Source organism: Myxine glutinosa, chromosome 11 (genome assembly GCF_964187855.1).
Source record: "Myxine glutinosa chromosome 11, kmMyxGlut1.1, whole genome shotgun sequence".
NCBI lineage: Eukaryota > Metazoa > Chordata > Myxini > Myxiniformes > Myxinidae > Myxine > Myxine glutinosa.
Window position 1 is genome coordinate 116,673,171 of NC_136271.1, and position 23,106 is coordinate 116,696,276.

General features: G+C 42.3%; 1 protein-coding gene across 1 annotated transcript in view; it reads right to left on the bottom strand.

Moving 5' to 3' along the window:
* LOC137436946 (cadherin-15) overlaps positions 1 to 23,106 on the bottom strand; it is a 74,118-nt gene that overhangs the window by 36,998 nt on the left and 14,014 nt on the right. The window contains exons 2-3 of the mRNA XM_068131188.2: positions 10,449 to 10,574; positions 6,778 to 6,930 (exon numbers count right to left, since the gene is read on the bottom strand). Coding sequence (XP_067987289.2) covers positions 6,778 to 6,930; positions 10,449 to 10,574 — 279 coding nt within the window. The remainder of the gene's footprint in view (positions 1 to 6,777; positions 6,931 to 10,448; positions 10,575 to 23,106) is intronic.

The window sequence follows — 23,106 nt, forward strand, 5'->3', positions numbered from 1 at the left end:
TGGTGCGCGGAATGATGTCACCACGCCAGTGGGCTTTTGTGTCCGCCACACGCGCCCCCCCCCCAGAATTCCCGCGCACCTGGAGGGCCAGTTTGCGGGGCAGACGAATGACCCGGCCGAAGCGCCCCCTGGCGATCGGCGGCGTCCGGGGTGCAGGGATGCCAGGTGGGATGCCCCTGGCTGCCCCTGGGATGGGTGCAGGCCCGGGGGCGGCGTGGCGGCGGGGCTTGGCGGTGCCGGGGGTCCGCCCGCAGGGTGGCGGCCCTGACGTGGGGGTCGGGCCACTGGCGGTGGATGGTCCACGTCGAGGTGGGCCGGCTTGAGGCGGTCTACCGAAACGCGGTCGGGAGTACCGCCGATGTCCAGGGTGAAGTGCTTCGACCCGGTCTCCAGCACGCGGGAAGGCCCGTCGTACGGGGGCCGCAGTGGTGTCCGGTGGGCATCGTGGCGGACGAAGACGTACTCCGCCGTGCGAAGCTCCGGGGCGACGTGCGTCGGTGGGTGCCCGTGGCATGCCGTTGGCACCGGGGCGAACCTCTGGGCGGTCTCTTGCAGAGCGGAGCGCTGCTGTGCCGTGGACCATGGTGCCGTGGAGTCGGGGAGGAACTTGCCCGGCACCCGCAGCGGTTGCCCGAAGACCAACTCCGCCGCGGATGCGCGCAGGTCCTCCTTGGGTGCCGTCCGTAGGCCCAGCAGGACCCAGGGGAGCCTGTCGACCCAGCCACCGTCGCGGAGGGTGGCCCGGAGCGCGGCCTTCAATGAGCGGTGAAATCGCTCACACAGGCCGTTAGCCTGGGGGTGGTAGGCCGTGGTTCGGTGCAGCCGGACCCCGAGCCCCTGCGCGACCGCCCCCCAGAGCTCCGAGCTGAACTGGGGGCCGCGGTCGGACGAGATGTCTGAGGAGGCGCCGACCCGGGCGACCCAGGTGGCGATGATAGCCTGCGCGACATCGGCCGCCGTTGTCGACGCCAAGGGCACGGCCTCCGGCCACCGGGTGGTGCGGTCCACCATGGTGAGGACGTGGGTGAAACCCCGCGAGGGGGGCAGAGGTCCCACCAGGTCCACGTGGACGTGGTCAAACCGGCATTCCGGCACCGTGAACGGGGCCAACGGGGCCTGGGTGTGCCGGTGCACCTTGGCGCGCTGGCACGCGAGGCACGTCCTGGCCCAGCCGCGGACGGCCTTCCGGAGGCCATGCCAGACGAACTTGTCGGCGATCAGCCTTAGGGAGGCCCTCGCGCCCGGGTGGGACAGGCCGTGGATGGCGTCAAACACCTGGCGCTGCCAGCCCGCGGGCACGATGGGGCGAGGACGCCCGAGGGAGACGTCGCACAAGAGGGCCGCGCCCGCGCCATCGAACGGCACCTCGGTGACGCGGAGGCCCGTGACGCCGGTCCGCAAGGCCTGGACGTCGGGGTCAGCGGCCTGGTCCGCTGCCATCCGGGCATAGTCGATGCCGAGGTGGACTGCGTGGGCGACGGCCCGGGAAAGGCAATCCGCCACCGGGTTGTCCTTCCCCGCGACGTGCTGGATGTCCGTCGTGTACTCGGACACGGCCGAGAGGTGACGCTGCTGCCGGGCCGACCACGGCTCGGTGACCTTGCCCATCGCGAAGATCAGCGGCTTGTGGTCGACGAAGGCCGTGAACGCACGGCCCTCGACCAGATGGCGGAAGTGCCTGACCGCCAAGTGAAGCCTGAGCAACTCGCGGTCGAAGGTACTGTAACGGCGTTCGGGCGGGCGAAGCTGCCGGCTAAAGAACGCCAGCGGTTGCCAAGCTCCACGCACCCATTGCTCGTGCACCGCGCCCACCGCGTAGTCCGAGGCATCGGTGGTGAGGGCGATCGGTGCATCGGGCGCCGGGTGCGCGAGCATGGTGGCGTTAGCCAAGGCGAGCTTCGCGCCCGTGAACGCCGTGTCCATCTGCTCGGTCCAGGTAATGTCGTCTTTGCCCGGCTTACCTCGGAGAGCTTCGTGCAGGGGGCGCAGGAGCTGGGCGATACGGGGCAGGAACCGATGGTAAAAGTTCACCATGCCCAGGAACTCCTGCAGCCCTCTGATTGTGCGGGGGCGCGGAAACCCCTTCCCCGCCTCCACCTTGGCCGGCAGGGGGACGGCTCCGTGCCTGGTGACACGGTGCCCCAGAAAATCGATTATGGCGGCGCCGAACCGGCACTTTGCGGGGTTCACAATCAGGCCATGCTGGCCCAGGCGTTCGAAGAGCGTGCGGAGGTGGCGTAGGTGCCCTTCGCGGGACGCGCTGGCGACGAGGATATCGTCCAGGTAGACGTAGACAAAATCCAAGTCGCGCAGGACGCTGTCCATCAGTCGCTGGAACGCCTGAGCCGCATTCTTCAGACCGAAGGGCATGCGCAGGAACTCGAAGTGTCCGAATGGCGTGATGACCACCGTCTTCGGGACGTCCTCCGGCCTGATGGGGACCTGATGGTAGCCGCGTATGAGGTCCACCTTCGAGAAGAAGGACATGCCCGCCAAACAGGCGGAAAAGTCCTGAATGTGGGGGACGGGGTAGCGGTCGGGAGTCGTGGCGTCATTGAGACGGCGATAGTCCCCGCACGGTCGCCATCCCCCGCCGGGCTTCGGCACGATGTGCAGCGGTGACGCCCAAGCGCTCTCTGAGCGCCGAACGATGCCGAGTTGCTCCAGGGTAGCGAACGCCGCTTTTGCCACTGCCAGCTTCGTCGGCTCGAGGCGGCGTGCCCGGGCGTAGACCGGTGGCCCTACGGTGGGGATGTGATGGGCCACCCCGTGCTTGACGGCCCCCGCCGAGAAGGTGGGCCGCGTGAGGGCCGGGAAGCCGGCGAGGAGGCGGGTGAATGCGTCCGCTGCTGGAAGCGTACAGACCAACGTGGCCAGAACCGAACCGTTCAGCAAGCCGCTTGGCAAGCCGCTCGTTGAGCTGCTCGACGAGCTGGGCAACGCACAAGCGAGCGAGCTGAACGTCTCGGCCTGGACAAGACGTCTGCGCTTGACGTCGACCAGGAGCCCATTAGTGCACAGGAAGTCCGCGCCAAGCAGTGCCATGGGCACGTCGGCGGTGACGAACGTCCATCGGAAAACCTGCCCTCCGAACCGCAGAGAGAGGCAGCGTTTTCCGGGCGTCCCGTTCGTGGCAAGCAGCGCGGGGCCCCCACCCGCGGCATGCTTGTCTGACGTGCCGGCGGGAACGACACTCACCTGCGCTCCCGTGTCGCACAGGTAACGGCGCCCGGAGAAGGTGTCCGTTATGAACAGCAGGCTGCTCGAACGGCCGGCGCTCATCGCCACTATTGAGCGCCGGCCCGGGCGTTTCCCGACCTGTTGAAGGAGCATGGCGGATGACACTGCCGAGCTTCATGGCCGAACTTGGCGTGGAACCAGCACCAGGTGGTGGAGCTGGAGGAGCGCGGCTGGCTCTGCCAGGCCGGTGGAGTTGGCGGGTTTCCCCGCGGTGGCGGTTTTCGCCGCGGCGGTGGGCGGGGCGTGGCGGCGGTCACGAGGTGCGTATCAGCATGCTGCGTATGCTGTATAAGCTGATGCTGTGGATCAGCAGCATCAGCAGCATCAGCAGCATCAGCAGCATCAGCAGCATCAGCCATGAGGGCCGTGACGGCCACGCCGACTCTCGCCCGCGTGTCCGAAGCGGCGAAGTACTTGTCCGCCTCGGCTGCCAATGCTTGGGGTTCCGTTAGCACGGTCCCGGCCAACGCGAGGCGAACCTGCGCTGGAAGTTGGCGACGGAAAAGCGCCCGGAATAGAGAACCGGGGGCTTCGTCGCCCAACAGTGACAGTATATGGTCCATTCGGACCGACGGGCGCGTGTCACCGAGCTCGGGGAGATCCAGGAGGCGGTCGGCCCGTGCGTCGTCCGTGAGGCCGAACGTGGCTAGGAGTAGCCGCTTGAGTGCCTCGTACTTGTGGCCGTCCGGTGGGTGGCGAAGGATGGACACAACTCGAGCGGCCGTGCCGGGCCCGAGGGAGGCGACGACGTGGCAATAGCGCGTGTCATCGCCGGTGAGGCGCCGAAGCTGAAATTGGGCTTCGGCCTGGACGAACCAGACTTCGGCCTGAGCCTCCCAAAATTCGGGAAGTTTGATGAAGTTGGCCATGGCAATGGCGTCGCGTGTGGAAGGATCGCTCCGGCAGATCCAACGTCGAGGGGGTCACCAGTAAAGCGCGGCGTTACGAGCGCTGCTTGCGAGCAAGGAGGAAGCGGACAAGCGGTAACTTATAAGCGTCTTTATTTCAGGAGCTCACTGTAACACTAGCCCGCTCTGGGCTGCGCGCCCCGTGTATATCCTCAGGCCACGCCTACCCCTCGGGCGTGGCCCTCGCCCACTTGGTGCGCGGAATGATGTCACCACGCCAGTGGGCTTTTGTGTCCGCCACAAACTATAACATTTACCAATGTACACCGTCTGTAAACCCACAGACCCTTCTCAAATCATACCGCCATAAAAGCTGGAAGGTGAATGCATGGAATGTTCTCCCTGAAGGGATAGTGACAGAAGAGTGAAGGGATTGTTTAAATTTAATTGGATCGGTATCTGGAAGTAGTGGGGGTAGTGGAGAACCAAGATGTTGGCATGATTGCACAGGTTTGATAGGCCTAATGGCCTCCACCTGCATTGAAGCTTCTTGCGAACACTCATGCCCTTGCAGGATCACATGACGTGCCACCAACTTTGGTCACGTCACCCTTCATGAGCAGGGACGAGGCTTCAACATGTTTTGTGCTACTTGGGGAAAATTACAGAAATTCATGAATTGTTGAAAAGGATAATAGTTGATAATATTAGAATGTTATTTATCACTTCCAATCATTTTTAAAATTATCTGATGACAAATATTAGTTGTTCGTTCTGATTTCACATTAAGAAAACATCTAAATATTAGTTATGGAAAGTGAGGAGTGATGCAAATGAAGAAAACATAAATATTTTCACTACATATTATACTTTAATGACATTCAAACATTTTCCTTTCAGTTATATAAAGTGGGAGATAGGAGGGTAAATTGAAAAAGAATTTTGAGAAAAGGAAGTGAAAGGAAAGGGGAGGATAAGGTTGGAAAGAGAGCGTAGCGGATTAGAGTGGGAGAGGTGAAGAAAATGGGGAAAAGATGTGAGTGTGATCAGGGTAAAGGAGGAAAGGGACAGGCATGTTTGTGTGTGTGTGTGTGTGTGTGTGTGTGTGTGTGTGTGTGTGTGTGTGTGTGTGTGTGTGCTGCCAAAAATGGTGGTGTTCATTACGAACATCTCACAGGTTCAGACTGTTAATCAGCAAATGATGTCCAAATGTTGTTGGTTTCAAATGTCAGCTGACATTGCATGCAACATCAGTGTGCGAGGATTTTATCCCTCAAATTGCAGCTCTCAATTATCCTGCCCTGGTCCCCCTTTCAATTTTTACTTTTCTTCAGCTATTAAAAAACAATTAAAGCCTCGATATGAGAACATTTATTACTATCGATCGGTCAACTTTAGTATTCTGTCTGTCTGTGTTTATTACTTGCAAAATCGAATAGTTTTCCAAGTACTGTATATTGGTTGGTCGACTTATCCTGTCTGTCTGTCTGTTTGTCACTCACCTGCAGGTCACAATTCTAAACCAATCGTCATGAATCTTTATCAAGTTGTAGAGGTAGTCACAACTGAGCAGCCTATTGATTTTGAGGCCAAAGGTCATCTTGAGGTCAAATTTGTTAATTCGTCATTTTTCATCCGATTGACTTGAAAGTTGAACAGAATTTGAACATTCGGTCACTGAATTGGAAAACCAACTATTTTGAGGTCAAAAGGTCAAAGGATAACTCAAGGTAAAACTTCTAAAATCAATTTTCATCTGAAAAAGTCAATTTTCATTTGATTGACTTGAAAATTAAACAGCAATTGCATAGTGCCTCAATGAATTAGGAAACCAACAATTTTGAGGTCAAAAGGTCAAACTTCTAAAATCATCAATTTTTGTCTGATAAATCATCAATTTTCATCCGATTGACTTGAAAGTTGAACAGAATTTGCATATTGGATCACTGAATTTGGAACTCAACTATTTTTGAGGTCAAAAGGTCAAAGGTGAATTCAAGGTCAAACTTCTAAAATCAATTTTCATCTGAAAAATTGTCAATTTTAATCTGATTGACTTAAAAGTTAAACAGCAATTGCATAGTGCCTCACTGAATTAGGAAACAAACTATTTTTGAGGTCAAAAGGTCAAACTTCTAAAGTCATCAATTTTCGGCTGAAAAATCGTCAATTTTCATTCGATTGACTTGAAAGTTGAACATAATTTCCATATTGGATCACTGAATTGGGAACTCAACTATCTTTGAGGTCAAACGGTCAAAGGTCAACTCAAGGTCAAACTTCTAAAATCAATTTTCATCTGAAAAATATTCAGTTTTCGTCCGATTGACTTGACTTTTGATTAACATCGTTAATTTTTATCATAATGAAATGGACAATTTGATGTATCCATTTCAACATTTTTTTGGGGGGTGGGAGTGGATTAGATTTTGCAAGTATCGTGCTCTGCATGACGCCTTTCTTGCAATGGTTTTTTTATTTTATAAATGCAGTTCTGAAACAATTGGCAAATAACAAACAATTGCTATAACTCGATTAGTTGGTAAAAACATTATTATCTCAACTCTCACCACCAGCACCCGATCTTCTGAGAATTATTATTTCCATCATCATGAGGATTAAGGGACAATGAAATTTCCAAATACCCTCCACCTGTTTATCCTCTCTTCTAAAACCATCCCGTGCACACCTGATAACGATCTCGCTCTTCTCGATCCAGGGTTCGTTGTAGAAAAACACGCCCTGTTGTGTGGTCTATGCTAAAAATTCCCAACGGAGGCTGGTCCACTCCAGGACCTTTGATGCTGTAGAGGACTCCGTCACCCCCTTTATCCGAGCGGATCTGTTGTGGGGTTCGAAAATTTAACATTGTCAAGCAAGCACACCACCATAGCTGTACCATGATTTTTGTGTCATTTAATGCTCAAATAATAGTATCAACAGCATTCTTTTCAGCATCTTAGCAAACTTGGTCCGAGAACAAATCATCAATTTTTTATCATTCAATTTATGATTTTGCAGGTACAGATCAAGACATACATTGTGCCCCTGTAGGATTGCTAAAAAGTGAACCAAATCACTATGTCTAATAGCAATAGCTTCACTCCCAGAATCCATTCTTTCCACTATCATTTTCTGGCCTTCCACTTTCCTCAGTCATCTTCAGCTCCTTATCATGCACAATTCTTGGCTTCAAACTTTGGTCAGAAACTTTATATCAGGGCAGTTCAAGTTTGCATGGACTTTTAATTGTAGAACATGTAAAGAGTAAAATGAAATGCTGAAACTTTGTGCAATAATATTGTTTATGCTGAGGAAGTTATACAGGAAGTGACGTCAATGTTGGTCAATACATCGTGGATAACCTCAGTATTGATTGGCCAATACAGTCACATGACTTGTGGAACAGAGGTGTATAACTAAGTTCCTTTTGAAGGAGAACATCAAACCAGTTAGAATTCACTGTTGTCTGTCTCTACGATTTGCTGATGCTTGTCTTTCGTGCAGTTGTGTGTTGAAATGGTTCAGTGAGTTCAAAAATGACCGATGCTCACATGCATCCAACTGCTGTCATTCAAGCGTTTTTTAAATATCCATACACAAGCCAAGTTACCCAGATGGTTGCCATGGCAACATCATTCAGCCAATCAGCGCCGTGATCTAATCAGGTTGAGATAATGTCATGAGGTTCAATAACTTCTTTTTTTTGTTGTATACTGAATCGAGGCTCGTGAAAGAGCTGACATTCCAGAACCCCCCATGACATTTACTTCACGCGAGGGCAAGGAGGAACTTAACACTTAACACTTAAGCTTAGCTTGAAGTACACCCTGACCAGCGCTCACGGTGGGACGGCAAGGCAACCAGAAGGGACGAGGTTCTCCTGACCACGTGGCCCTCGATCTGGGAAGCGAGAGGCGTTCCATTAGTGGACGTGCCCCTCACGCCCGACTTTTGGGCGGCCCCGGCAGGCCGTTTGTTTTGACGTTCCGTGACAGGCCCCGCACCACCACCTCCGGGCCGACCGGGCGACCGGAATGAATCCCGGTGTCCCGATCCGAACCTTCAGAGCGGGCCGGCTGGGGAGTGCCAAGCACCCCGTACCTGCACTTTCCGTCCCTGCGGTCCCAAATACCGGAACCACCCGAATACCACTTTATTCGACAAAATGAGGTGCGGCCTACATCTAGGCAAGGCCGCGTGACGTCATCGCGCTTTCACCTTAAAAGACTTATTTGATATAAGTTAATATTTTGATATAAGCCTTAGAAAACCAACCCTATATAAGTCAATACCTCCAACGACACAGGCGCGCATTCGTGCCGCGTGACGTGGTGACGTCATCGCGCTTTCACCTTAAAAGACTTATTTGATATAAGTTAATATTTTGATATAAGCCTTAGAAAACCAACCCTATAGAAGTCAATACCTCCAATACAATACCTCAATATGAAAGCTAAATGTTCAACGTTTTTTGAAATATTGCGTTCACAAAAGTACACGGACGGATGATCAGCGGGTCGGTCGGTCAGACGGACCTCATTTTAATGTCCCTGTCTCCGACCTTGTCGGCGGAGCGGGGGACAATAAGGTTAGTTCGTACAAAATGGGTACCAAAAGAGCTTATACCTATGATTAAAAGTGAACTCGTGTGATCATTGCAACACAACACCTGGAATACTACTATAGACAGAGAGACTATATATCTTGAAGAAGATTACGCCATGTTATAAGAACTGGTTCGATAATTTCATGGCAGAGTGGAAGACAGTGGAGACATTGTTTATCCCTACAACCAAAAAATTCAAGGTCTATCAATATCAACCAGAAATTTTATTTGCAAGTATTGAGACCTTAATATTTTCATTCATGTGAAATTTCTTGAAGATAGGAAAAGTATCAATGCATAGAGTGACTTGTTAAATGCAATGACGTCAAACAAGCATTTACAGATCATAGCCAAGTGTCCTATCTTGGGGCATCACTTTGCCCCATGACAATATGCTTGCACTTGCATGACAAATACTAGACTACTAGAGAATTTATAGAACACCTTACACTGTGAAGTTTTGAGAAAAAGGGCATGAAAGGTCTTTTAAACCCTTGATTATTGCATTTCCAAGCATGATCTACATTTCCTATGAGCCGCCATTTTGTCTGTGAGTGAGTGGCAAATTTTAATTGATCAAGGTGACGTAAAATGCCATTATATTTTGTCTACGTAGTGCTAAACAGAAGGGTTTGGAAAGTGCCAAAAAGGCGATTTGAGTTCTACAGTATTCAAGTATGTACAATTCATTTGAGATAACATAAAATTATGAAAGGCTGCAGAAAAAAACTTTTGTCCGAAGGAAGTGGTTCATTTTGGCATTTTAAATATGAAACAGGCCAAGCCGAGAAACAACCAAAAACCTTAAGAATTACCCTTTAGAATTACCCTTTAAAATTACCATTTTGGATTACCCTTTAGAATTACCTTTAGAACCCTTTAGAATTACCGTTTAGAATTACCCTTTAAAATTGCCCTTTTGAACTATCCTTTAGAATTGTCCTTTAGAATTACCCTTTAGAACCCACTAGAATTACATTTTAGAATCACGTTTAGAATTATCCGTTATATGCCTTTAGAACCATTTAGAATTAAAACAATGGGTTAGAAAGGTTCTTTTTCTTCATTTTGATGGACTAATGGACATAGCCAAATATTGAGGTGGCTTCAACACTTAAAAACAAATACCTTACTTCTTTCTGGTCATCCGTGATCAGGATCAGATTCCGTCCAATTTGCCTGAATCAGAGCCAAAGTAATGCAAATCTTCAGGTTCGTGTTCTGATTCATGTTCCAAATTGTGTTCTGCAGTATTCAAAATATAACATTCAATTGAAATCAAGTTGTTGCTCGATCATAAACTGACATTTGTAGACATACAGACAGACGGACAGACAGACAAAGTGAACCAATAATTGCTTCGCCCCACTTTTCGCGACGCGTGCGTTCATAACCACAACTACTCTAGCAAATAGATGCGTTGGGAAGTCCTATATAATTGCCCACACAGTCCAGGCTTGACTTTCATGTCTTCGGCCAACTCAAAGAACATATTATAATTAGCGTTCGGCTTATGGATGATGAAGCTGCCAAGGCACATGTCCTAAAATGGCTGCGTACCTGTCCCAAAGGTTTCTACATAGATGGCATCAAGGTGCTACAACACCGATGAGAAAAGTGCCAACGTGTAGTAGAGGAAGATTTTGATTGAGTGTGAAGTTTCTTCAACTTTTGCGCACATGCCTTTTGAATTTCTAAAATAAAAGGTCTATGCCAACCTTGAAAGACCCTTATAGAGATACGGTACTAACCTGCACAAGAGCCTTGGGCAAGCGTCTTTCATTTTCGAGAATGCTGATCGGTGGAATAACCCATGCCCGGCGTGTTCGTTGAGACTGTCGCTGCAAAAGGTGCATGACTTGAAGGTTTCCTTGAGTCTGACAGGTATTTGGGAGGAATTGGAGAGCAACAAATAAGTTCTAACCAGTAGACAATTTTTATCCGCTTTCTAAATAAAACTGGAAATATGCAACAGCATAATTATGTCAGTTGGCCTGTCCCCTGCGCAGCAGGAGATGGGGTATTGTAATCACTTCTGCCTGTCTGTGTGTGTCTGTCTGTGACTGTGTGTCTGCCTGTGTGTGTCTGTCTGTCTGTGTGTGTCTGTCTGTCTGTGTGTGTGTCTGTCTGTGTGTGTGTGTGTGTGTCTGTCTGTCTGTCTGTGTGTGTGTGTGTGTGTGTGTGTGTGTGTGTCTGTCTGTGTGTGTCTGTCTGTGTGTGTCTGTCCAGGCCTTGACTTTTTTTTACCATTCGAGATATTATCATCAAATCTTCACCAAAGCTTCATTATGATTATAAGAAGAAGGCAAATTAATAATTTTGTCAAAAGGTAAAAAGGTTAAAGGTCAGCAACACCTAAAATCATCAATTTTCATCCAATTGATGTGAAATTTCAATATACCATTTGAGTTTTGTCATCAAATATTCAACAAAGGTTTATTATGAGAATATGGAAAAGGTAAATTAATAATTTGGTCAAAATATCAAAAGGTCAAAGGTCAGCGACACATAAAAGCATCAATTTTCATCCAATTGACCTGAAATTTAAGTATTTGCATATTGCGTCACTGAATTTGGTTCACTGAAAGGGTCAGGTGAACCAAAGGTGCTTTTATGTGTGTAGTTGACCAAAGGTTCACCAATGAAAAGCTAGAAATCGATTGGTTTTTTTTAGATCAAAAGGCTAAAGGTCAAGGTTGCGTAAGATCATCAATTTTCACCCACTTGACTTGAAATTTAAAGAATTTACATATCAGGTCACTGAATTGGTTTACTAATCAAAATGTAGAGTCGATTGATTTATTTTTTTTAGATCAAAAGGTCAAAGGTCAAGGTTGCGTAAACTCATCAATTTTCACCCAATTGATCTGGAATTTTAAGAATTTGCATATTGGGTCACATAATTGGTTCGCCAATCAAAAGCTAGAAATCGATTGGTTTTTTTAGATCAAAAGGTCAAATGTCAAGGTTGCGTAAAATCATCAATTTTCACCCGCTTGACCTGAAATTTAAAGAATTTGCATATCGGGTCACTGAATTGGTTTACTAATCAAAAAGTAGGAGTCGATTGAATTATTTATTTTTAGATCAAAAGGTTAAAGGTCAAGGTTGCATAAAATCATAAATTTTCATCCAATTGACCTAGAATTTTAAGAATTTGCATATTTGGTCACAGAATTGGTTCACCAATCAAAAGCTAGAAGCTGATTCTTTTTAGATCTAAAGCTCAAAGGTCAAAGCTGCATAAATCATACATTTTCATTTTGTATTTTTTAAACTGTTTTTGTTATTTGAATATATGGAAGAAGATGTCTGGATACAAACGGACGCGTACGGATATTGCATTTTCAGATGCTTTCCAGTTTGATTTGAAATCCTTTTTTATTTTGAGCAGAGGGGCTGTAGATAAGATACAGATGAAATAATTGGATCATTCAAAGAACATTCAGTTACTTCCTTCTTTGGGCCAAATTATTTACACTAATTGGCAATTGTTTTTTTAGAAACACCCACATTATCACATGTTTTGCCATCACGGACTATGAAGACATTGGAAATGCTTGCAGAATCGATAATACCATTGTAGAATATATGCAATTACCAACTCATTTCATATTGTTATTAGTAAAGGAAACATGAAAATCTGTTAACTAAATTGTTACCAAAAAATTTCTTCACCAATATGTTTGTAAAGGTGTGTAATAACATGTGTTAAAATGTTGAAGGTCAACTCCCGTGGGAAACCCAGAAAAAAAGCTGTTGAATTCGGGTACCGAAAAATTATTTTCGAGAATTTTTATTTTTTTAAATCGGCCCTTAAGTAACTTATGAGGGGTCAAATAAGGGTTTTTCATGATTCTGAGTTGATTGTTAACATTTATATTTCACCACAGACACTCCTTTGTGGAAAAATAATTTCTAAATATATCTCATTTTCTACTTTGCAGGACATGGAGTCTAGCAATATGGATGAAGACGTTACTCCACCTGTGCTCAATTGCTTCATCTGTGCACGCTCGGATACACCAGCTGAAAGGCTCATACAGGCAACTCCAAAGGGATACTCAACTTTTTTGAAACAAGCAGAAACTGTCGAAAATGTTACTGTTGTGGAACGTATGAAGGAGGCTCAAAAGGAAGGAAAACTGAGGTACCACCAGAAGTGTAAAAATGATCTGTACAACAACTTTGTTGCAACCACCAAGAAGTCAGCTCAAGCATCAAAGGCAGAGAAAGAGTCATCAAAGTTGAAGAGAAGACGTACTACTTGTGAGTTCAGTTCATCAACTGGCTGCAGTTCTAGAAGATCACAGTCAGTTGACCTCCTGTATAAGGATGTATGCATTCTTTGCAACCAACCAGCCCAGCTCTACAAAAATAATCCAGCACAAGCTAGAAAGAAATACAGAGTGCCAGATAATTTGACTGCAGATACACTGAAGGCAAGCTTGCTGAAGACAGCACAGAGTCGCGGGGATGACTGGGGCACTGAAGTCACTGGACGCCTGGAAGGGATCAACGACTTGTTAGCAGAAGAAACACTGTACCATTTGCGATGCAAACTTATGTTTGCGAGAGGTGACAGTTTGTCCAAGACTGATGAGGAAGGAAAAAGGAAGAGAGGACAGAGGAGTATTGATGAGGAGCGAGAGGCAGTTTTTATTGAATTCTGCGAATGGTTAGACTCAGAATTAGAGCATGGGGTAATGAACATGGACCAAGTCCATGAAAAGCTGCAGGAGTTTGATCAGTCACCAGAGAAGAGCCTTTCTTATTCAAAGCATTGGCTAAAGATAAAACTTCTAGAGAAATACGAAGACACCTTGTATTTCACAACACAGGAAAGAAGGGCAGATGTACTCTGTCTCAAAGATGGCACCGACAATATTCTGCGAGCGCATCATGCTAATCTTGACCATGGAGATGAGAAGACTCAGATCATAAAGACGGCACTCAAGTTCATATCCAATGATATTGCCTTGATTGATTTAGATCCAAAGTCATACCCCACCACACACAGTATGACTGACATCGATAGTCAGCTGACACTTGTTCCTGCAAGCCTTCAGATGTTCTTGAGACCGATTGTCAAGACAGACGAAAGAGTTGCCGTTTGGGGGCAGAATTTTCACGGAAACACTCCCTTTCACTCAATGGGTTGGATCGAAGTCACCTCTCCGGCACCACCTTTGCCAGATCCACAGACAACAGCAGCTTTCCCCCGGGTGAAGTTGAAGGCACTCGACAAAGCTAAGATCCTGAGAGGAACTGAAGTAAAGATTATTCCATTTACGAACAGGAAACAGATAGGAACGAACGCGATCATGTTTCTCCCCCTCGCTGAGCTTTCCTCCTTCCTGGCTCATGATCAGCCACTCCTCACTCCAGGTGACACACTCTGGGCAGCGGGGTGGGTGATCAAAGCCAACGATCCTGAGTTCCCACACTCCAACTGGAATGGCTGGATGAAGAGAATCCATGCTAATGATGCAAAGCAGAGCACACAGATCGAGTTCCTCCCAGTTATTGAAGGAGACCCTAATGACCTCAACACCATCTTCACCACTCTGAAAGAGTGCATACGGCACGCTGGGGTCGCTATAGTGACCTTTGATCTTCCGATTTGGCTGAAGGCTGTGAATATAATAAAGCAGGCAAATCTACCCGTCATTCCAAGGTTGGGTGGTTTTCACCTGCTGAAGTCTTATCTTGGATCAATGGGTAACATCATGGAAGATTCTGGACTACTAGATGTGATCCAGTTGATATCCTGGAAGTACGACAGCCAACCACATCATGGATGGAGCCGGGACTGGATGGAGCCACACCACCGACCCGGGACTGGATCCTTCTACAGAGCATGTCTCTGAACCCCAGTGACTATGGATGGACAATAGGTGTGCATGGGTATGAGCCAGTTCCAACACTGGACCCCACGGCTCCTGAGGAGCTATTGCAGTTCACGAGCTGTAATTGTCATGGAGATTGCAGCAACCGGCGATGCAGCTGCAAGAAGAATGGGGTCACGTGCATCTCGGCCTGTGGAGTCGGTAATGGCATTACATGCAGAAACTGCAGTCATGATGTTGTTGAGTCTGAAGAAGACATAGACAATGACTGTTGAAACTTCTGACATTGTGAATGAGAAATAACTCTTGAGTATTATATATGTATGTGAAATAAAAGCTACTTTGTGTGTAAATGTAAAAGTGAAAATATAAATGTTAACAATCAACTCAGAATCATGAAAAACCCTTATTTGACCCCTCATAAGTTACTTAAGGGCCGATTAAAAAAAATAAAAATTCTCGAAAATAATTTTTCGGTACCCGAATTCAACAGCTTTTTTTCTGGGTTTCCCACGGGAGTTGAACTTCAACATTTTAACACATGTTATTACACACCTTTACAAACATATTGGTGAAGAAATTTTTTGGTAACAATTTAGTTAACAGATTTGTGAAATATCTCATAAAATGCCCTTACTATATTGATCATCTGAGTTTAGAACATTTGTGTGGCCCAAAAAAAAAAGCTGAAATTTCATTTCCTGCTCTGACAATAATTACGAGCCATTTGATGGCAAATTCTGGCCTTGTACTACGAAGATGTGCAAAGATGTCCGACAGGGTGTAATCCTGCTCTTCTGAAAGAATTCCAGGGAACGATGCAGACGACGCCATGAAAACCTTCCCATCCCCTTACTGCACCTCCATTGGCTCACGCCATAAAATCAGTGCAGAAAGACTTTCACCATATGGGTTTATCACAAGATGTTTATGAATTCCATCTGTGTGAAAGTGAAAGTTGAGCATGAGAGATGTGCAGAGGCAGAGTATGTTTAGCGCATCAGGAGGTAACTCCCAACAATGCCATCTGCATTATCCATCAATTGGTGCTTCAAACGCTTGATTCTTCAACGGACAATTAAGCTGCACTGTTTGAGTTTTGCCACTAGCAATGCAAGATGCATCTGCCACCATTCAACTGTCAAACTCTTATCTTACTGCTTCCCTTTCCTGGCATGATGATGACCCCATTGCAAACTTCTCGGACTCCATGAAGATCAAAAATTCTATGACACACCTATTGTAGAACCAACAGGAAATTCTGAACGGAATCTTCAGAAGGTCTCCTCCATTTTGACTGCTCAATCTCTACAGCTGGGTATAATCCTAACATTCTGATATTTGCTTTTCAAATAACAGTTTAATCAATCTCACCCCGTTAATTGACGTCTGAAAAATAGAAATGCATGAGAATTATCCTTTAGAATTACCCTTTAGAATTACCATTCAGAACATGAGAATTACCCTTTAGAATTACCCTTTAGATTTACACTTTAGAATTACACTTTGGAATTACACTTTAGAATTACCCATTAGAATTACACTTTAGAATTACACTTTAGAATTACCTTTTGGAAACCTTTAGAATTACCCTTTAGAATTACCCTTCAGAACATGAGAATTACCCTTTTGAATTACCATTTGGAATTACCCATTAGAATTCCACTTTAGAATTCCACTTTAGAATTACCCTTTAGAATAGCCCTTTAGAATTACACTTTAGAATCGCCCTTTAAAATTAAACTTTAGAATTACCGTTTAGAATTACCCTTTAGAATTACCTTTTGGAATTACCGTTTAGAATTACCCTTTAGAATTACCGTTTAGAATTACCTTTTAGAATTACATTTTGGAATTATCGTTTAGAATTACCCTTAAGAATTACCGTTTAGAATTAACGTTTAGAATTACCGTTTAGAATTACCGTTTAGAATTACCATTTAGAATTATCCTTTAGAATTACCTTTTGGAAACCTTTAGAATTACCCTTTAGAATTACCCTTCCGAACATGAGAATTACCCTTCAGAATTACCATTTAGAATTACCTTTTAGAATTACCATTTAGAATTACCCATTAGAATTACACTTCAGAATTACACTTTAGAAATACCCTTTGGAATAGCCCTTTAGAATTACACTTTAGAATCGCCCTTTAGAATTACCCTTTGTAATTACCATTTAGAATTACCCATTAGAATTACACTTTAGAATTACCCTTTAGAATTACCGTTTAAAATTATCCTTTAGAAATACCTTTTGGAATTACCGTTTAGAATTACCCTTTAGAATTACCGTTTAGAATTACCCTTTAGAATTACCTTTTGGAATTGCCGTTTAGAATTACCCTTAAGAATTACCGTTTAGAATTACCGTTTAGAATTACCGTTTAGAATTACCGTTTAGAATTACCGATTAGAATTACCTTTTGGAATTACCATTTCGAATTACCCATTAGAATTACCGTTTAGAATTACACTTTAGAATTACCGTTTAGAATTACCTTTTAGAATTACCCTTTAGAATTACCGTTTAGAATTACCGTTTAGAATTACCGTTTAGAATTACCGATTAGAATTACCTTTTGGAATTACCATTTCGAATTACCCATTAGAATTACCTTTTAGAATTACCCTTTAGAATTACCCATTAGAATTACCCATTAGAATTACACTTTAGAATCACCCTTTATAATTACCATTTAGATTTACCCATTAGAATTACCCATTAGAATTACACTTTAGAATCACCCTTTAGAATTACCATTTCGAATTACACTTCAGAATTACCCTTTAGAATTACCATTTAGAATTACCTTTTGGAATTACCATTTAGAATTACCATTTAGAATTAGACTTTAGAATTACCATTTGGAATTACCTTTTAGAATTACCCTTTAGAATTACCTATTGGAATTACCTTTTAGAATTACCCTTAAGAATTACCATTTAGAATTCTCCATTAGAATTAGACTTTAGAATTACCATTTGGAATTACCTTTTAGAATTACCCTTTAGAATTACCTTTTGGAATTACCGTTTAGAATTACCCTTAAGAATTACCATTTAGAATTACACTTTAGAATTACCATTTAGAATTACCATTTGAAATTACCCTTTCGAATTACACTTTAGAATTACCATTTAGAATTACCATTTGAAATTACCCTTTCGAATTACACTTTAGAATTACCATTTAGAATTACACTTTAGAATTGCACTTTAGAATTGCCTTTTAGAATTACACTTTAGAATTACCATTTAGAATTACACTTTAGAATTACACTTTAGAATTACCATTTAGAATTACCGTTTAGAATTACCGTTTAGAATTACCGTTTAGAATTACCCTTTAGAATTACCATTTAGAATTACCATTTAGAATTACCGTATGGAATTACCATTTAGAATTACCATTTAGAATTACCGTTTAGAATTACCCTTTGGAATTACCATTTAGAATTCCCGTTTAGAATTACCGTTTAGAATTACCGTTGAGAATTATCGTTTAGAATTACCTTTTAGAATTACCATTTAGAATTACCCCTTGGAATTACCGTTTAGAATTACCCTTTAGAATTACCTTTTGGAATTACCCATTAGAATTAGACTTTAGAATTACCATTTGGAATTATCTTTTAGAATAGCCCTTTAGAATTACACTTTGGAATTACCTTTTAGAATTACTCTTTAGAATCACACTTTAGAATTACCATTTGGAATTACCCATTAGAATTACCTTTTAGAATTACACTTCAGAATTACACTTTAGAATTACCATTTAGAATTACCATTTAGAATTACCGTTTAGAATTACCGTTTAGAATTACCCTTTAGAATTACCTTTTAGAATTACCGTTTAGAATTACCGTTTAGAATTACCCTTTAGAATTACCTTTTAGAATTACCATTTAGAATTACCCTTTGGAATTACCGTTCAGAATTACCCTTTAGAATTACCGTTTAGAATTACCCATAAGAATTACCTTTTGGAATTACCCATTAGAATTAGACTTTAGAATTACCATTTGGAATTACCTTTTAGAATAGCCCTTTAGAATTACACTTTAGAATTACCTTTTAGAATTACTCTTTAGAATCACACTTTAGAATTACCATTTAGAATTACCCATTAGAATTACCTTTTTGAATTACCTTTCAGAATTATACTTTAAAATTACCCTTTAGAATTACCGTTTAGAATTACCCATTAGAATTACCTTTTAGAATTACACTTTAGAATTACCCTTTAGAATTACCTTTTAGAATTACCGTTTAGAATTACCGTTTAGAATTACCCTTTAGAATTACCTTTTAGAATTACCGTTTAGAATTGCCGTTTAGAATTACACTTTAGAATTACCTTTTAGAATTACCGTTTGGAATTACCTTTTAGAATTACCATTTAGAATTACCCATTAGAATTACCCATTATAATTACAATTTAGAATTACACTTTAGAATTACACTTTAGAATGACCATTTAGAATTACCGTTTAGAATTACCGTTTGGAATTTCCCTTTACAATTACCATTAGAATTACCGTTTAGAATTACCGTTTAGAATTACCGTTTGGAATTTCCCTTTAGAATTACCGTATAGAATTACCGTTTAGAATTACCATTTAGAATTACCCTTGAGAATTACCATTTAGAATAACAGTTTAGAATTACCGTTTAGAATTACCGTTTAGAATTACCATTTAGAATTACCATTTAGAATTACCGTTTAGAATTACCGTTTAGAATTACCATTTAGAATTACCCTTTAGAATTACCATTTAGAATTACCCTTTAGAATTACCATTTAGAATTACCGTTTAGAATTACCGTTTAGAATTACCGTTTACAATTACCGTTTAGAATTACACTTCAGAATTACACTTTAGAATTATCATTTAGAATTACCATTTAGAATTACCATTTAGAATTACCGTTTCGAATTACCCTTCAGAATTACCCTTTAGAATCACCCTTTAGAATTACCATTTAGAATTACCATTTAGAATTACCCTTTAGAATTACCGTTTAGAATTACCATTTAGAATTACCCTTTAGAATTACTGTTTAGAATTACCGTTTAGAATTACCCTTTAGAATTACCCTTTAGAATTACCATTTAGAATTACCATTTAGAATTACCCTTTAGAATTACGGTTTAGAATTACCATTTAGAATTACCCTTTAGAATTACACTTTAGAATTACCGTTTAGAATTACCCTTTAGAATTACGGTTTAGAATTACCATTTAGAAATACCCTTTAGAATTACCGTTTAGAATTACCCTTTAGAATTACCGTTTAGAATCACCGATTAGAATTACCTTTTGGAATTACCCATTAGAATTAGAATTTAGAATTACCATTTGGAATTACCTTTTAGAATTACCTTTTAGAATAGCCCTTTAGAATTACACTCAAGAATTACCTTTTAGAATTACCCTTTAGAATTACACTTTAGAATTACCATTTAGAACTACCCATTAGAATTACCTTTTAGAATCATACTTTAAAATTACCCTTTAGAATTACGTTTTAGAATTACCGTTTAGAATTACCGTTTGAATTACCCTTTCGAATTACCTTTTAGAATTACCCTTTAGAATTACCTTTTAGAATTACCCCTTAGAATTACCTTTTAGAATTACCCTTTAGAATTATCATTTAGAATTACCCTTTAGAATGACCTTTTCGAATTACCCTTTAGAATTACCTTTTAGAATTACCCTTTAGAATTACCATTTAGAATTACCCATTAGAATGACCTTTTAGAATTACACTTTAGAATTACCCTTTAGAACTACCTTTTAGAATTACCGTTTGGAATTACCGTTTAGAATTACACTTTAGAATTACCCTTTAGAATTACCTTTTAGAATTACCGTTTAGAATTACCGTTTAGAATTACCGTTTAGAATTACCGTTTAGAATTACCCTTTAGAATTACCTTTTAGAATTACCGTTTAGAATTACCGTTTCGAAATACCCTTTAGAATTACCTTTTGGAATTACCCATTTGGAATTACCTTTTAGAATAGCCCTTTAGAATTACACTTTAGAATTACGTTTTAGAATTACCATTTAGAATTACACTTAAGAATTACACTTTAGAATTACCATTTAGAATTACCTTTTAGAATTACACTTTAGAATTACCCTTTAGAATTACCTTTTGGAATTACCGTTTAGAATTACCATTTAGAATTACCCTTTAGAATTACCCTTTAGAATTACCTTTTAGAATTACCGTTTAGAATTACTGTTTAGAATTACCTTTTAGAATTACCGTTTGGAATTACCTTTTAGAATTACCATTTAGAATTACCCATTAGAATTACCCATTATAGTTACAATTTAGAATTACCCTTTAGAATTACCGTTTAGAATTACACTTTAGAATTACCCTTTATAATTACCCTTTAGAATTACCATTTGGAATTACCTTTTAGAATTACCATTTAGAATTACCCATTAGAATTAGACTTTAGAATTACTATTTGGAATTACCTTTCAGAATTACCCTTTAGAATTACCTTTTGGAATTACCGTTTAGAATTACCCTTAAGAATTACCGTTTAGAATTACACTTTTGAATTACCATTTAGATTTACCCTTTTGACTTACCTTTTAGAATTACCGTTTAGAATTTCCGTTTAGAATTACCGTTTAGAATTTTTTTTTTTTTTTTTTGGTATACAAGATCGAGGCTCGTGAAAGAGCGAACATTAATCACACAGAAAGACAAACCGACTCATAAAACATATAACATCGGGAGCGGTAGACAAGATGGGGAGAGAGGGGGAAGGACACAAACACAACATTTGAGAGCAGGGACCGAGAGACATGGAGACATCGAGAGATCTGTGGGAGGGAGAGGGCTTTTGGGGGGAGAGGCATGGGAAGGGGAGGGGGTGGGAGAGGTATAAAACATAAGGACACTGCCAGGACTTCCAGGAAAGAAGTTGGAATTTCAAACAAGGTGGATCTGGGGTGAATTAGTGGGGGTAGAAAAGATCAAGGTTTTGGATGGGGGAAGATAAGAGATGGTGGTGAACAGCTGTTTTGAAGACCTGGAGGGAGGAGTGTGATTGAAGTGAGTGTGGGAGTTTGTTCCAGAGGCGGGAGAAAAGAGGAATGAAAGAGTGAAGGTGAGCAGAGAGCCCAGATTTCGGCAGTTTAACCATCAGAGGGTTGCTGGCAGATCTTGTGCGACCTGTCGGAATATTTGGGGGACAGAGCACAGAGAGAGCTGGGGGAGCAAGGCCAGAGAGGAGTCGGTAGAAGACAGAAAGACCACCTACCTGCCTGCGGTGAGTGAGTGAAAGGCCCTCAGAGATAGCTTCATCGCAGCAGATTCCAATGATTTTGAAAGCTTTGGTTTCAACAGCGTGAAGCCGAGCTAGGTGTGAGGCAGGAGCCCCGGCCCATATGGGAGAACAGTATTCCATTGAGCTGCGGATGAAAGCCTTGTATGTGGTGAGGAGCTCAGGTAAGCCTAGGAAGGACTTCGCACGACGGAGGATGCCCAGTCAGCGACTGGCTTTGGAGGCCAAATTACACTTCAGAATGAATTACACTTCCGATTACAATGAATTACACTTCAGAATTACACTTTAGAATTACCCTTTAGAATTACCATTTAGAATTACCGTTTAGAATTACCGTTTAGAATTACCCTTTAGAATTACACGTTACAATTACCATTTAGAATTACCATTTAGAATTACCATTTAGAATTACCGTTTCGAATTACCATTTAGAATTACCCTTTAGAATTACCATTTCGAATTACCCTTTAGAATTACCGTTTAGAATTACCCTTTAGAATTACCCTTTCGAATTACCCTTTAGAATTACCTTTTGGAATTACCCATTAGAATTAGACTTTAGAATTACCATTTGGAATTACCTTTTGGAATAGCCCTTTAGAATTACCCATTAGAATTACCTTTTAGAATTACCCTTTAGAATTACCATTTAGAATTACCCATTAGAATTACCTTTTAGAATTACACTTTAGAATTACCATTTAGAATTACCCATTAGAATTAGACTTTAGAATTACCATTTGGAATTACACTTTAGAACTCCTTAGAATTATCCTTTAGAATTACACTTTAGAATTACCCTTTAGAATTACCCTTTAAAATTACCGTTTAGAATTACCGTTTCGAATTACCGTTTAGAATTACCTTTTAGAATTACCATTTCGAATTACCCTTTAGAATTACCTTTTAGAATTACCATTTAGAATTACCCATTAGAATTACCTTTTAGAATTACCATTTAGAATTACCCATTAGAATTAGACTTCAGAATTATCATTTAGAATTACACTTTAGAACTCCTTAGAATTATCCTTTAGAATTACCATTTAGAATTACCCTTTAGAATTACCATTTCGAATTACACTTTAGAACTCCTTAGAATTACCCTTTAGAATTACCCTTTAGAATTACCGTTTAGAATTACCCTTTAAAATTACCGTTTAGAATTACCGTTTCGAATTACCGTTTCGAATTACCTTTTAGAATTACCATTTCGAATTACCGTTTAGAATTAC